General features: G+C 30.6%; 1 protein-coding gene across 2 annotated transcripts in view; it reads left to right on the top strand.

Annotated features, from left to right (window-relative positions):
- The first annotated feature begins 12,744 nt into the window (after positions 1–12,744).
- Positions 12,745–16,284, top strand: part of LOC149578589 (microtubule-destabilizing protein 60-like) — a 3,998-nt gene continuing 458 nt past the window's right edge. The window contains exons 1-7 of one of the 2 annotated variants that reach the window (XM_089802470.1): positions 12,745–13,196; positions 13,285–13,321; positions 14,291–14,380; positions 15,290–15,409; positions 15,524–15,622; positions 16,052–16,111; positions 16,205–16,284. The exon at positions 16,205–16,284 is cut by the window's right edge and continues 15 nt beyond it. In XM_089802470.1, the coding sequence (XP_089658596.1) occupies positions 12,964–13,196; positions 13,285–13,321; positions 14,291–14,380; positions 15,290–15,409; positions 15,524–15,622; positions 16,052–16,111; positions 16,205–16,284 (719 nt within the window). In that variant the 5' untranslated portion in view covers positions 12,745–12,963. Of the gene's footprint in view, positions 13,197–13,284; positions 13,322–14,287; positions 14,381–15,289; positions 15,410–15,523; positions 15,623–16,051; positions 16,112–16,204 lie in introns of both variants that reach the window. The other variant, XM_089802453.1, reaches the window with a different exon arrangement.

Below are 16,284 nucleotides of genomic sequence, written 5' to 3' on the forward strand. Positions count from 1 at the left end.
AAATTCTATATATAATCTAATTAAATAATTAAAAAATATAAACTAAATATATGATTCGTTTATTTTAAATTAATCACTAACTTTAATAAAATACAAATTTCATTGATAAGGTGACCTTCTTGTCCACATCAATGATTAAATTTAATTATGAAACATTAAAAATATAAATATTTTGAAACATGCAAATATAAAAATATTATGAAACATACAAATCTAAAACATGGAAACCAAAAGTATTTTGAAATATGCAAATCTAAAACTAATGTAAAACATGGAAATGTAAAACTAAATTGAAACATGCACATTAAAAATCTACAAAAGAAATGTATTATCAAATATCTAAATCAAATATTTTTTGAATCCTAAATCTAAATCAAACATACAAGGCTAAACTATATGGAACTTTAATCTACTCCTGTTCAAAAACTCTAATTGCTCCAATAATCTCCACCCCTTCCTCCCTGCAAAAACATAAAATGAGCAACCTTGGTTTTATAACTTCTGAGAGGCTCCTCATATCCCCCAATAGACATCTCTTCACATTCCATGAATTTGTTTCAAATTCCCCCACTCCCCACAAAAAATAAGCATGAATGTGCATGCAAAATTATATTTAATAAAAAAAAATCATATTAAAATTATTTCGCCCCTATTTTTTCGGGCCCTATCTTTTGGTCCCTATTTTTTTGGGTCCTACATTTTTGGGCCCTATTATTTTGGGCCTATTATTTCGGCCTCCATTTGGCTTCCTATTATTTCAGCCAGCTATTATTTCAAAAATTCTTTTTTAAATATTTAATTTGGAACTTTGTAACCTCTCCCAATTCTTTTTTATTGACGAAGAATCTTTTTTGGCATATTCTTGTGCTGGGTATTTGTGTTGTGATTGTATAGAATGCCTCTCGGCGTAATTATTTCTATTTTATCAAACGTAAGTCCAAACTATGATGTATTTGTCTCTTCTTTTCACACAATCATAGTTATGACATGAGTAAGTTGGAAGATGCCCAAAATCAATGCCTTTGTTGAGTCTTTGATAAATTAGAAAGATAATCTCATAAAGATGGGTACTTTAGAAAGCTCCAAAGTTCATGTACTTATTATGCCTATGAGTGAGAATAAAATTCAAATCCAATCACCAATCCAAATGAAAAGGGAAGAAGGAACCTGATCAGAAGAAAAAAAAAGTATCAAATGATAAACCTCGAGATGAGTCTACCAACACAAAGGAGAATAACAAAAAAAAGAAAAAAAACCAAAAGTGTAGCTATTGCAACTGTGGTTACCATCGAGAATCATTATACATGAAAAAGACCATTGATCTCAAAGCTCAGACACTATAATAAAATAATCTTGCTAAACATATTCCTGAAAGCTCCAAAGCTCATTCACTTGTTGTGCATGCAAGTGAAAATAAAAATTTAAAATCCAATAAAAATCAAAAGGGAAAGGGAAGAGTAACCTAATAATAAAAAAAGGTTCCAATTGTAAACCTCTAGATGAATCTAGTAACACAAAGGAAAATAATGACATAGAGGGGAAACCAAATTGTAGCTATTCTAACTATGGTTTCCATCTAAAATTATTATGCATAAAGAAGAACATTGATATCATGGATGAGACACTTCAAAAAAAAAATCTTAGTATATATATTCTTGAAAGCTCCATAAAGAAACACAAATAGAAATAAGAGGTAATGCTCATGAAATCAATCTTCTTTATATATATCAAATGACACATGTAGGCACTCGAAGAGGAATTGAATCTACCCCTAATTTGGTGAGAATATATGACATGAAAAATAACTCCAAAATTACAATGGTAAGCTTAGAAAATTACCAATCTCATTTATATGTTTTTTTGACATTTTTGCTAAACTAGGACCTATTTCATACTAGAACACATGAAAATTATGAAAGTATAATTTGGCATGAAAGATATCGTTATTTAAATTTGAGATACATGCAAAAAATTAGAAGAGAGGGGATGTTAAAAGGATTGTCTGCCATAAAATTTTATGCTAGAGTTTGTGAAGGTTGTGCTCTAGGAAAGCATCCTCAAGAAAAATTTCAGAAAGGGAATGCATGGAGAGCCTCTTCCCCTTTGGAACTTGCCCATGATGATCTCATAAGTCAATTTTAAAAAACCTTCCATAAGTAAAGGTGAATATGTGTTAATATTCATTGATGATTCTACATGATACACATGTTTATTTACTAAAATTCAAGTCTAAAGTTTTTGTGAATCTCAATATTTTTAAGGCTCATACTGATTAAGATCTTTCTTATAGATAATGGGTGAGATTATATCAATAACGATATCCAACATATTTATGATGAAGAAATAATAGATTTTCAAAATACAATTCCATACATTGCGTAGTAGAGTGGTGTAGCTAAGAGGAAGAATCCATCCTTGGATGAGATTGCCTTAGTTGAATGTTGCATGCAAGATCTATTCCTTTTGAATTTTGGGCTGAAGTAATCAACTATGCTTCATACATACAAAATAGATCTACTTGCAAAATTTTTATAGGAAAAAGGCCTTTTGAAGCATGGATTGGCATACAACCCAAAGTCTCATATTTTTTGATTTTGGAATCATGTACATGGGATCACATTCGTGTTGAAAAGAGAAAGGCTTTACAACCTCAAATCAAAGAATGCATATTTTTTGGATATCTAGATGGTGTTAAAGATTTCAAACTTCTAGATCTCTCGACATAAATAGTCTCCATTAAGAGAAGTTTCTACTTTGATGAAAGTATTTCACATACATCTTAGGAACAACATGGTACCATTTTTGTACTACCTTCTCTTACAAATTTTAGAGATGATGCATCTATTTATTTTGATTTGATACATGATGGTTGTGAATCTAATTTATATGAACATTATCATGCATGTGTGGATCCATTTACATTGTTTTATTTGGGTTCCATTGATTATTTAGACTACCCTGTGAGAAATCAAAGAACTGGGAGCTTAGCTAAAATATATAATGGCCCTCCTACACTTTTAATTACTAAGCCTATCATGTCCATGCATTCCTGTGTGGTTCAAGGATAGAAGCATTTGAATTATGAAGAAGCTACATGGGGTCCACTTTGGGATAAAACCATGAATGAGGAACTTACAACTTACTCATTTAAAATAAAACTTGGGACTTGGTTCCACTTTCTTCAAATCTCAAGATTTTTACATGTAAGTGGGTATATACAATAAAGATAACATCAAATGGGCATGTGAATAGATACAAAACAAGGTTGGTAGCCAAAGGATCTCAACAAGTTCATGGAATTGATTATGATGAAACATTTTCTTTAGTAGGAAAATTTGACTCCATTAGACTAGCTCTTATGATTAAAACATCAAGAAGGTGGGAGGTTCAGCACATGGATGTGAACAATACATTTCTTCATAGTGATCTTGAGGATGAAACATACATGGACCAGCCAAAAGGATATGCATGAAATTCATCTTTGGTATGTAAAAGTTAAAAATTCACTCTATGACCTCAAGTAGATACCTATAGTCTGGTATGCTTAAATGGACTCTTAACTTTTGTCTCAAAAATTTATGTGATGCAAAATCCAAATGTTTATATTATGAGAACCTATGACTCCATGTTGATCATAATTCTTTATGTAGATGGTCTACTAATAACAGGTTCCCCTACATCTATTTAAACATTTAAAGCTACTTTGCATGTTAGATTTTCCATGATAGACATGGGTTTACTGCATCATGTTTCTAGTCTTAAAATCAACCAAAATGATTCAGGAATCACCTTTGCTCAATCCAAGTATGGGAGAGTTCTCTTAGCTCCATTTCATATGAATGATTGAAAATGGTTAACTACACCTTTATATAAGGGGTAAAGCTTGAGGATGGCAATGATACACCATTGGTTGATTGCACTAAGTATTGACAACTTGTGGGGAGTGTTCATTATCTCACTCACTCTCAACCAGATCTCTCATATACAATAGGGGTTGTTTCCAATACATACAAGAGCCACATGTGTTGGATTGGAAAGTTTCCAAGTGTATCCTTTGATACACACATGGAACAATTATTTATGAGATTCATTATTTGGCAGTATGTTCTTTGGATCTTATTGCCTACATTGATTTTGATTAGGCTAGTGATAGCATTGATCACAAGTCCACTTCAGGAAATGTTCTTAGTTTGGGATCAGGTCCTATTTGTTGGTCAAACAAGAATGATTCTTGCATTGCTTTATCATCAACAATGATTGAATATAGAGGCGTAGTCAATGTTATAGTTCATGTCATTTGGTTGTGGAACATCCTTAGTGAGATGGGTATTTGTTTTCATGTTTCAACTATCATGTGGTATGATAATTAGATTACACAATTTTTTTGTAAAGATCTTGTATAGCAACAACAAACTAAACACATTGAGATACACATTCACTACATCCAAGAATCAATCCACGATGGAGTAATTTATTTGAAGTATTATCCCACTTTTGAATAGATTGTCAACATCTTCACAGAGACATTCACAGAGCAGAAGTTTCACTTTCTACGAGAACTTCTTGGGATGAAGGACACTTAAACATAATTGTTGTCATGCATACTAGTGTAATTTTTTAGAGGGGAGGGTGGGGGCCAGGGTTTATTCCCATTGAAGTTTCATTCTTTCCTCTTTCGTTTCCTTAGATTTTTGTCTCCTTAGTTAGACTTAAGGGGGAGTGTTAGCAACTAAAACTTAGCATATTTTTTGTTTCTTACCCATGTTTTTGGATAATACTTATTTGGTTAGTATGTAAGTTAACTAAGGAATACTTCTGATTTTTTCAGTTTTATTCATGTTTTTTTCCTCTACTTTATGTTATAAGGAAACTTATATAATTGTAATTCTTAGTCCTAAATTATGAAAAGTTCATTTTTTCATCCTTTGATCTTTATTTTTTCTTTCTATAAGTACATAATTTGTTCAATAATTCTAACTAAATAATTTTACTAAATAAACTAAAATTTTAAACTTTAGTACTTCTTTCCCTTGTGGGCATTTTTGAAACTTGTCAGGGAAGTTTCATGAAGCACATCAGATAACAGTAACCTACGCATCGTTTGCCGTGCACTTGACGGTGGTTTGAGAGTCTCGATTAACAATGGTTAACGAAGATGTAACCTTGTACCGTTTAGTCGGTAGGCTTTATATTATGTTATCCTGCATGGATTTAGGTAGACGGCAGGAGATTGAAGGTTAAACAAAACACAAGATAAGATTAAAGAAAACGAAAGAAAGATTTTAGTCAAGCATATATGGTTCATTTCTCTTTTACTTTATATAGTTTTTACATTTCTTGTTGTCCGGAGCAAGGAATTCTAGTTGACATTACTTTCATGGGAAAGGAGAATACAAACCAGCAAAGTGTTGTCCCCGTGAAGGAGGGGTTACCGTTGGGAAGGAAATTTAGGCGCAATTAGGGTTTACTTTGTCTTGAAGGTCATTCCATTCCTCCCCCTCCCAAATTTGCTGTTAAAGTGAGAAATGGAAAATATTGAAAGGAGCAAACTAATCCACAATTGGAGGTTGTTATAATAAGAGATATGTTGCCGTTGAAAAATGGGAGAGACGCAATTAAAGATGTTGATGTCCCATTCCACGCCACCAGATTTTGAAAATGATGTTTGTTGGAGTTGGAGAAGAGAGGAATATTATTTAAAGTCCTCTCATGTCTGTGTAAAACAATGAAGGAGAAGTGTAATCTCAATTGCTGCAAGGAAAAAACATAACAAAATCATCAGGCACAATGTGTTTAAGAAATAACGATATGATATCGTTAAAAGAGATAATCTGTTGAACCCATGAAAGAACAGATAAAGCAGACAAAAGGGGTGTCAAATTTGCAAGCGGGAAGGCATTTGACATTAACACACAGTTAACGTACATTTCTGGATACAAACTCAATGCCGAACATTCTCTAATGGGTAAAACGACTAATTTTCATTGTTGCATTCTAATTCAATTTTTCTCTCCTTTGGTAACTATCGTTTTCCTACTGTTTTATTTTTGTCTGGTACATTGGTTAATACTGAAGTGTCATATGTCCGTTATTGAAAGAAGCAAGCTTAACCTGTGCTTCTAGGCTACTCCAACGTTTTGAGATGTGCCTATCTCCTTTTATTTTTGGAATTATTTCTTTTCAAATCGATAGAGTTATCATAAGAATTGATTTTATTTGGTTGTTAATATTTAGGTTTGATAATTAATCTTATAAACCTTTGAGTCACTCCAAAGACATCTGTATAACTTATAATGGTTGTGAATAATTAAAATGTAATAGTAAATAATGTATTTTCATAATATATGTAAATGGAAGAAGAAATCAAAAGTCCTTCATATCTTGATACACTTTTAGGCAAATCAGTCATTGGTTAAGTACATTAAGATAATGGCATTGATAAGTTTATAGGTTTGAGTCAAGTTTCATTTGAATTGTTTACTAGAAAAGCATAGGTTAAGTGCATCACAGTTATTGTTATTGAGTCAAGTATCATTTAAAGTGTTTCCTAGAAGTGCATATAAAAATTATTTCAAAAGTAATTCATATTTTTCAAGAAATGGGTCAATTGAAGGAGTGGCAGTTTATAAAAACGCTACATGGAATGCTTGTTCAAGAATAGAAATGTTGAAGTGCATTTGTGCAAGACTTTGCATTGATAATAGATGAACTATACACATCCTTAATCTATATTATTTGAAAAATGCAATGTAAAAGATCAAACATAACTTTTCATGATTAATTTCCATAACCTCTGTAGTTGAAACTATGCAGTCATTTTAGAACTAATAGATGTTTTTGAAAACCACCAACAAGAAGAAAGACAAAATCATATTGAGAAAATAGAAATTAGAAATTTAATTTATATTGAAAATGAATTAATATCAAACCAAATTCCTCCCCTTAGGAAGAGGAGAAAACCATGATTTTATATTGCATGTTTTCCCATTCTTGAAAGGAAGGTGAGGGAAGAAGGATAGTGAATGTTGTAGCTAAACATTTTTTAGGTGTAGCTCTCTATGTTGATGTCCAACTTCTCTCAAGTTTATCAAGTAATTTGGGCTACATTGATAAAGATAAAAATCTAAATTTAAAACGGAAATGTGTTACAACCTCAAGATATACTAATTTATTCAACTAACACATTTTCTAATGGAAAACATAATTATGACATACATACATGTGCGTGTGTGTGCGCGCGCGCGTGCATGTGCATGCACACACATAAATAGATCCATGCACATACACATACATACATGTGTGTGTGTGTGTGTGTGTGTGTGCGTGCATGCGCGCGCACGTGCACGCACATATATAGGTCCATACACATACACATACATACATATATGTATATGTGTATGTGTATATATATTATGAAATAAAAATTAATACAAGAGATTTCTAAACTCAATTTAAAATATTTAAATCCAATCTAAATTAATATTATATATGAGGGAAATGGGTTTCAGTCTTTTATTACATCAAGCCCTTTAATATGGATTATTCTCATTGCCTATTTGTAAGCTGTCACTAGGGAACATTTACCAAGAAAAAAATAAATAGTTCAAATGTAGATCTCTTACCATGGATACTTTTTCCAATCTCACAACTTGATTGGCATCCCTTTGGTTTCCAATAACTTTTACATCTAGGAAACCTAGAAGACTAGAAAAACCATTAATCTCTTCATCTTGGTGTAATAAACTCAAAACAAGTTACAAGGAATAGGACCTAAGGACCATAGATACATCATAGAGAAGCTCAACCAAGATGGTCTTGCCAATGTTACAAGATAAATCATTTTCTAGTTTACTTTCACCTTTTCCCTACATATTTGGTTGTTTAAAAATGAAGTTTATATGAAATGGTTTTAATTCCTATGATAATGGAAAAATTTGGATCATAATATAATTTCACATTAAAGAGTTAAGAACTGAAATATTACATGCTTCATTAAAATTTTGTAAGGGATATACCTTCCTACTCTATCTACACTAATGTACATAGTGCCCAACATTATTGTTATAGAAAAAATAATACGTGTTAGAAAATTAAAAGTACATAATTGAGCTATATAAAAATATCATTGCCAATGGTTATCCCCAAATAAACTTTATAGATTTAGGAATCCTACCATTTTATACATAAGAATCCACCCTATATCAACCTTCATGATTTTTATTAATAAATATTTTAATTTTATATGTATTTAGTTTCAAACCATTAATTAGGTCCATACACAATTAAAATATAAGGTTTAATTTAATTTTTGCATTCTTTAAAATTAAAGTTATTTTTGCACCATGTGCATATCTTTAAATTCAAATAGTGGTTACACACAATACTAATATTCAATACATATTTTCCTTCAATAAGGTTTAGGATTTAGGAGTTTTCTTTTGCTTATGCAAATTGGCAAAATATTTTTGAAGACCCAATTGAATAAAAAATATAAAATAAGTCAAGCATATACTATAATTTTCATTAACTTCGAAAATATGAACATGATACAATAGTATTTATGTAATAACCATATAAAACATTTTTTTTGTACATACATAGATATTTTATATATTATTATGTCAAGCATAATTAGATGCATGTTACATGACATAAAAACCTTATATGACAACATTATAAAACATTCCACAATGTCATAACATGAAAAGTTGACAATTATGAACATATATAGTTACCTCCATAGAGAATTATCAATATATACAAACTATAGATTATATGGCAAAGGAACATGATTTTTCTTGGCAATTTTATCTGTGATGTCAACTAAGAATGAAGAAGTTGTTATTGATATCATAAAAGTATAGCAAAGGCATTACACATTGTCAATGAACAATGGAAAAACATTAATGTCTTGGCAGAGTGTTATATGTCATAAATGTTGTTACCATTACCAAATGTTGAAAATGTTGATATTCAATTTTATAGATGACCCGAAATTAGAGTTCTATGAATGATTGATATTGAATCTCTGTAAAAGCTTCTCTATGAAGAATTTTGAGTTTATCATATCTTAAATCCTTAGGAACTATGTTTTTACAAAAAAAAAAGCTTTTTCTTTCTCAAAATAACACGAATTTATATAGTCTAAATTTTATCATACTTTCTTTGTTGGGTTTCTATTTTTTAAACATTTTTTTAGTATCCTTGTATTATTTTTCATTCTATGTGCTAGATAAGGAATAATTTGGATTTCCTCTTAGGTCATAATCTTTTTCATACCTTTTGTGTCATGTGGATTAAAGGGATCAACATTTTTTCTTAAATGTAATCATTTTATTCAATACTTTCTTTGTCTCTTATATCATTTTTTCACCACATGAAGGAGTATTTCAAATAGATAGAAACATGAAAATAAGTCTTAGCTTTCCTAATTTATAAATTTTCTACCACTCTTATGAACCTTCATGCACATATGTTGATCTTTATCTCCATGTAGGTCATTAGAATAAATGAAAAAAATTAGAAGAGAATGGCCATTTAAACTCAAGAAGGCATCTACCAATTTTACACTTTAAAACACCAATAATAGAACTCTAAGATTTGATAACAAATCCCACCATAGTTTCTCTATTATGTGTTTTATCAATGAAACTATTGGGTCTTTACCATGTTCTCATGCTATAACAAAAAAATAAGCCATAAAAGCTACATAACAAAACAACTTTAGAACAAAGTGTCATACACTCTCATTCTAATCTTCTGAATCCTTTCCAACATCTAGTTGCCATTTTCCTCTTTCCATAGACAGTTTTTATCCCATATATCTTTATTGTTCAACTAAATAAATTATATTTGTTTCTCCTAGTATTGAAGTCACCAATTAGAACTATTTATTCAAAATTACTAAATTTTTGTTCTTAATATAACATCTATACATTGAACTTTAGTAACATTAAGAAAGAAAACCTAAAGTAAATATTATTTTGAATTAAATGAAATTTTTATTTCGGTTTTTTTTTTCAAATTTCATTTCTCCATCCCAAGTTTCTCTTATTAGAAATATGATTTCTCTATGCCCTTTATTTGTGTTATTATATTAGTTTAAAACTATAATTTAATTATATTTGTTGAAATCTAGAATCTTTACATCCATCATGTTTGTGTCTTTTGATGAGAATAACACTTTTTTTAATCCTTTTCTAAAGGCCCCAACTATGATCCTCTTCTTCAATGAAAAAATTTATAATTGCAACTTACCATGTGTACGTACATTTATGGGCTTTCAATCCTATTTATTATATGATAATTTCTTTCTAATTTGAGCTTCCCATTATTTTAACCATGCTTACATTCCTACATTTCTCGCTAATTTTTCTTTATCTCATTCACTTATTTGATTAAAATAAAGTATTGGACAAACTTCAAATCTCCATTTAAATACATATGAGTGCCTCTAATAAACCCCTAATTTAGCACTTTTTTTAGTATAGCTTAAAAAATCTCTTACATCCCTTGTCTTTTCCTTTTCTAATTTTTTTGCAATCTTATTTTCTCATTTAAGTCATGCTACCTATTTCATCTTGTCCTTAAGAAGTCTCCTAGTATAATATCAAGGTTCTTTCCTTCTCATCAAGACTTATTTAATTCTTTTGTACTGATATGAATACTTCCTTATATTATTTGTATTTTTATTCTCTTATTTTCCTTTTAATTTTTATTATGATAGTAATAGGTTTTGAAGTGACCCAAAAACCTTCAATAAAATGTAGGCATAGACCACTCTATTCTATCCAAGAGATAAATAGCGTCCTTACAAATAGCCAAAACAAGCTACGTACTAGAAAGATCAATAAATAGTAGCTAAGAGTTACTAGGAAGACAACAAAAAATTAACCAACAAAATTAAAGAGAAATAGAATAGAACAAGAAAAAATTAAGCTAGGTTCTTCTAAACCTTAGACACCTTAGCCTACAGCTTGGTCATCTTCTTCAAGTTCTTGAGATCCACAATGCATTTTTACACTTTCCTTTTGAGGTTACCTCTAGTCCTCCTAGTAGGCCCGAACACTTCTTGAACTTTATCCTTATTCATCTCCATGATATTCTTATCTTAGTGTTATTTTCCAATGGTCTCAACCAACCAATTCATAGACTCAGTTGACTTCTTTATTTTCCCTTTGTTGATTTGTTTCTCAATATTTTTCTTTCCTTCAATTAGTGGACTTGAGCCTAATAATTTATTTATTTTCTTCTCTCCTAGTTCCATCCTTGACATTGTTGATGGAAACTTTGATATTGCATAGATTCATCTACTTTCATTGCCTTTGATCCCTTTCTACTAATTTTGATTTTTCTTAATCTATTTTCATTAGTAATTACTCTCATCTTTGCTTTTTCTATACTATTTTGTAATCATATGTATTTTAAGATATGAAGACCTTATTTTTCCTTTCAAATTTTCATCTAGATTCCATAAATTCCTTTAGTTTGATATATTCATGATGTCCCTTTTCTTTTGTAAACTCAAATTCTCTTTTTATAATCACAAGCTCATTAGCACATAGCTTAGATGAGCACATTAGTGGAGTTGTCACATAGTTGTATGGGAATTAAGTTTTTTTCCCTTTGTTTATCGATACTTGTCATGGTTTGTATGGTGTTATCAGAGCATGTGATATGATACTCATTTTATGCAGGTTATATGGAGGGGTAGGATTGGTCTTGTTTATAGCGTGACTATTTCCACCACTAGGTCATCGACACAACTATCCAAAAAAGTTATCCAAATGATTGCATTATGAATAATAGTATTTAAATCTCATGTTTTCCACACTTGTAAGTTGCAATCAGATATATATTCTAATATTTTATGATTTCAAATTTTGTACTCTTTGGCTGAATACAAAACTAATGTAAATCTATGATTTTCCCCTGATGTAGACATTGGTTAAATCTTTCTCCTTGCATGTTAAAAAACTGATTATTAAGTAAAGAATTATTTCCACGGTTTTGAAGTCATGCAAGAGTTTGCTAGAAATGTTCCTTATGACTTCTCCAAAATCATCTTTAATCGCAATTTTCCTTTAAAAAGTTAGATTCAAATTTCCTTTAAATAGAATACCATTTTTTATGTTTTTTATTTTTGTTTTACTTTTCATTTATATTAAGAGCGTATAAGAAAAAGAAAGAGAAAGAGAGACGAGTATGAGAGAAACATCTTTTTACAAAGCATTGAGGTACCTTGTTATACATCATAATGTCGTCGTCTATTGTGGTCGTATTATGCGGACATGTGATAACATTTTAATGAAGCACATCAGATAACCGCGGCATCCATTTTTTTTTTCCTTCACTGACGGTGGTTTGAGAGTCTCAATTAGCAATGGTTAATAAAGATGTAACCTTGTACCGTTTAGTCGGTAGCTTTTATATTATCTTATCCAACCTCCCATCGATTTAGATTCAATATCAAACAAACACAAGATAAGAATGTGTTTTTTCAATCAGTTGTTACCCTTGGGAGTTAGGTTTCTTGCTGTATAATCTCGAAAACTACTGTGATGGGAAAGCAGATTCCAACCATGCAAATTGTGCGATCCGTGAAGGAGGGGTAACATTCGCAGAAAAAATAGCCGCGATCTTTGTTTACTTTGGCTTGAAGATCATCCCATTCTCCTTCTTCCCAAACTTGATGTAAAAGTGAAAGCTGAAGTAATTGAGAGGCGCAAATTAATGCCACAATGGGAGGGTGCTAGCGATATGTAACCGTTGAGAAATGGGAGAGACGTAATGAAAGATGTTGATGTCTCATTCCGCGCCACCAGAATTTGAAAATGAATTCCAGCGGGTGTTTGTTGGAGTTGGAGTTGGAGAAGGAGGAGGGAGTAATGATAATATATATATAAAGTGCTTTGCCTCAATCCTCACTTGTGTAAAAGTAAAAGAAAAAGAAAAAGAATAGCCATGGCATTGAAAGTGGGTGAGAACTGCAATCCCAACTCAAATTGCCAAGAATTCTCTCATTCTCTCTATCATCGACATGATCATAACACCCACAATGCAAATGTTAAGGATTTTGAGAGCTCTTCATCTGTGTCAGAGTCATCTGAAGGCAATGAGAGTAGTAACACTAGTAATAGTGGGAAGAGAGTAAGGAAAAGATGGGTGTTTCCTCATGCCCAAAATCAATGCAGCAGGTGCTTCCTTGCTCAAACTGTTCTCCAAATTCTTCCCAGTTCAATTCGTTTGCTTCAACTAATGAAATGGGTGTTTGTGTTTACGCAGCTGTGGAAGTACCGAGGCCTCCAAGAAGGGACTTTGGGTAGTTATTTTATTTCCTTTTTCTTCAATCTTTCTCTCTTTCGTAACAACAATTTAATTCCCATCATTACTAGTTTTAATTAGAATTTGTAAGAGTTTTTATATCAGTATTTTGGACCAATCTTCATCAAATTTATATTATAAACTACATAACGTAAGAAATGCTGATACAAAAATTTCTCACTATCTAATATCCCGTCTCTCCTTGTTAGAAAAGAAGTACAGAATTTTTTTTCAAAAGTTTTAAAAACTCTCAAATTATCTAATCGGTCTCTTTTTCTTTTCTTGGTATAATTTGTAAGAAAGGTTAACTCTCAATCATTGTTAGTTGATTATGACTTTTGAATTATACTGTGTTAAACTATTTTATACCGTCTAATTCAGAAATCAAAGCTCAAATGTCATGTGATAGATTATGGAATGTTTTATTTATTTATTTGTTTATTTCGACTAAATCATTGTTGTTCTGGAGTTTGAGTGTTGGTGAATTCTTTTACATTCAATCTTTCAGATTATATTATACTATTCATCATTATTAGGTAGAACTAGATAGAAATTAATAAAAACTGTTAATGTTAAAAACTCTCGAGCTATTTAATAGATTCTTTTATCTTGCTATATTTTATAAGCAAGTTTAATCTCAATCATTGTTAGGTGAGCTTGATTTCTCGATTCCACTGTAAAATTAATTCAGAAATCAAGCTCAACTGTCAAAATCGATTATATGAATTTTTTTAATTTGTCTTTGACTCTATCATTGTTGTTTCTGGGAGATTTTTTTATATCAATCTTTCAGATTATGTTATATTAAATCCATCATCATTGTATGGAACCAAAAATTCTTACACCACCTAATCCAATAACAACGCGGCCATAAATTTGAAAATGCAATGCAAAATAACAAGGGCATAAATTTGAAAACCTGATATCACTGAAAGATATAACATTATTTCTTGTATTTATCTAGCAGAAAAAGTTGAATTCCCATGAAAGAGCAGAGAAAGCTGAGAAGCGAGTTGTAAAATTGACAAGCGTAAAGCCATTTGAGCTCAAGACACAGGTAACGTATTGTTTTGGTTAAAGACCAATTGCCTTCAGTTGCATGCAAACATTCTTTAATTGGGTACCGGCTAATTTTCATTGTTTCATTCTACCTCTATTTTCCCTACATGTTTACTGTCCTTTTCTGGTGATTTATCTTTGAGTAAGGCTGTTTATCTTTGTCTTGGTTATAGTCGGACCTTCTTCAGTTTATAAAGGTCAACTGAATGATGGGAAGATAAATTCCATGTTGGCAGATTGGTTTATACTGGACAATCATATGCCCATTATTGACAGAAACGACCTTGACCCTTTACTTGGGTGCTACTTAACCTGCTTTTACTCCTTGAGTGGTCTCTCTCACTATTTAAGTTTCTATATAGATTTTGGTTCATTATAAAAAAGATAGTTTAGAATATTTTATAATCTGGAGTTTTAAGAGTTTAAAATTTGCAATTTTGTTCCAATCAGATGGGGGTTGAAATTGAGCAATAAAACATAATCACTGTTTGTAAAATAATAATATTTTTTTGTTTTTAGTAGTTTTAGTAAAGTTAAATAGACAATAGAATGAAACTTTTGGTCTAGTCATTGTAGTGATAGAAAGTCAGAAATCATAGAAGTAATCATGCATCTGATATATATTTGTGAATAAAAGATGTAGCTTATGTGCAATGTATTATTTTAGTTTCTTAATATATAATATATTTTGATATTATTTATGAGTGAGGAGAAAAGCTTCTTACAATCTTGTATCTTTTTTGAGAATTTTCATTTTGGGTCTATTTATGTTTCATTTATTTTTTTTATAAAAAATGCATCAAGTTTATTGTAAATTATATGTTCACGGGCTTAAGAAAAGTAGCATTCAAATTATTTATTACAAATATGCATGGCAATGATTTTAGAAGTTACTCATGTTTTGCAGCAAAGGGGTCAGTTAAAGGAGCAAGAGTTCATGAAAAAGTTAAATGAGATGATTGTCCAAGAAGAAAGAAGTCGTATCCCAATTGCACAAGACTTGCCATTGACTACAGATGAACCACAGGTGCTTTTACTACAATATATCTATTGAGATTTTTAGAGATCAAGCAAATGCTTTCATGATTTTTTTCATTGTCAACAATAAGCCAACATTGTTCACTCCTTTGAAAACTCCCAGATTTTACAAAAGCCACCAACAAGAGGGAATACAAAGCCATTGGATGTAAAGCTGTATAGTGAGGCGAGAGCAAGTGAACGAGCTAAATTTGATCAAATGGTAAAGCATCTAATTATTCATTTGAAAATAATTAGGAATTAAATTTATATGTTTATGTAATGAATGCTAATATACTTTTGATTAAATATAGTTATTAAATCCCTATCTCACATTAATAGATAAAAAAAATTTCACTACTTGTAAAATAGTTGATTAAAAGATCAATTTAAGAATTTTTTTTTCTCTCAAAAGTTTCTACTAGGTGCATTAATTTCAATCTCATATTTTTCCTATTAAGCTCCTCATATGAAAGAACAATTTTGAAAACTACTCCAACTTTCTTATGAATATTGGATCATTATAAATATCATATATTACTTTATTTGATTAGCTCTCTATATCAAACATTTCTTATTTTTAAACTGATATAAATAGTTTAGAGGACATATGTTATGTTCTTTTTGTTAAAATTTCTGGGTTGCTTATTAGATTGCAGAAAAACAATATTATCTAGAGCAACGCAAGCTAGAAGAAGAAAAGATACAAAAGGTTTGTTCATTAAAGGCCACTTCTTTTTACTTCAATTTTTCTATAGAATTTAATTATCCACACATAGCCCATTGATTATGATAAATTTAATAGGAACTTGAAATGGATGAAGTTAAGAGAATGAGGCAAGAAATGATTCCTCGAGCTCAAATGATGCCTTTCTTTGATCAACC

Source organism: Cupressus sempervirens, chromosome 1 (genome assembly GCF_028749045.1).
Source record: "Cupressus sempervirens isolate cs-2001-9-10 chromosome 1, ASM2874904v1, whole genome shotgun sequence".
NCBI lineage: Eukaryota > Viridiplantae > Streptophyta > Pinopsida > Cupressales > Cupressaceae > Cupressus > Cupressus sempervirens.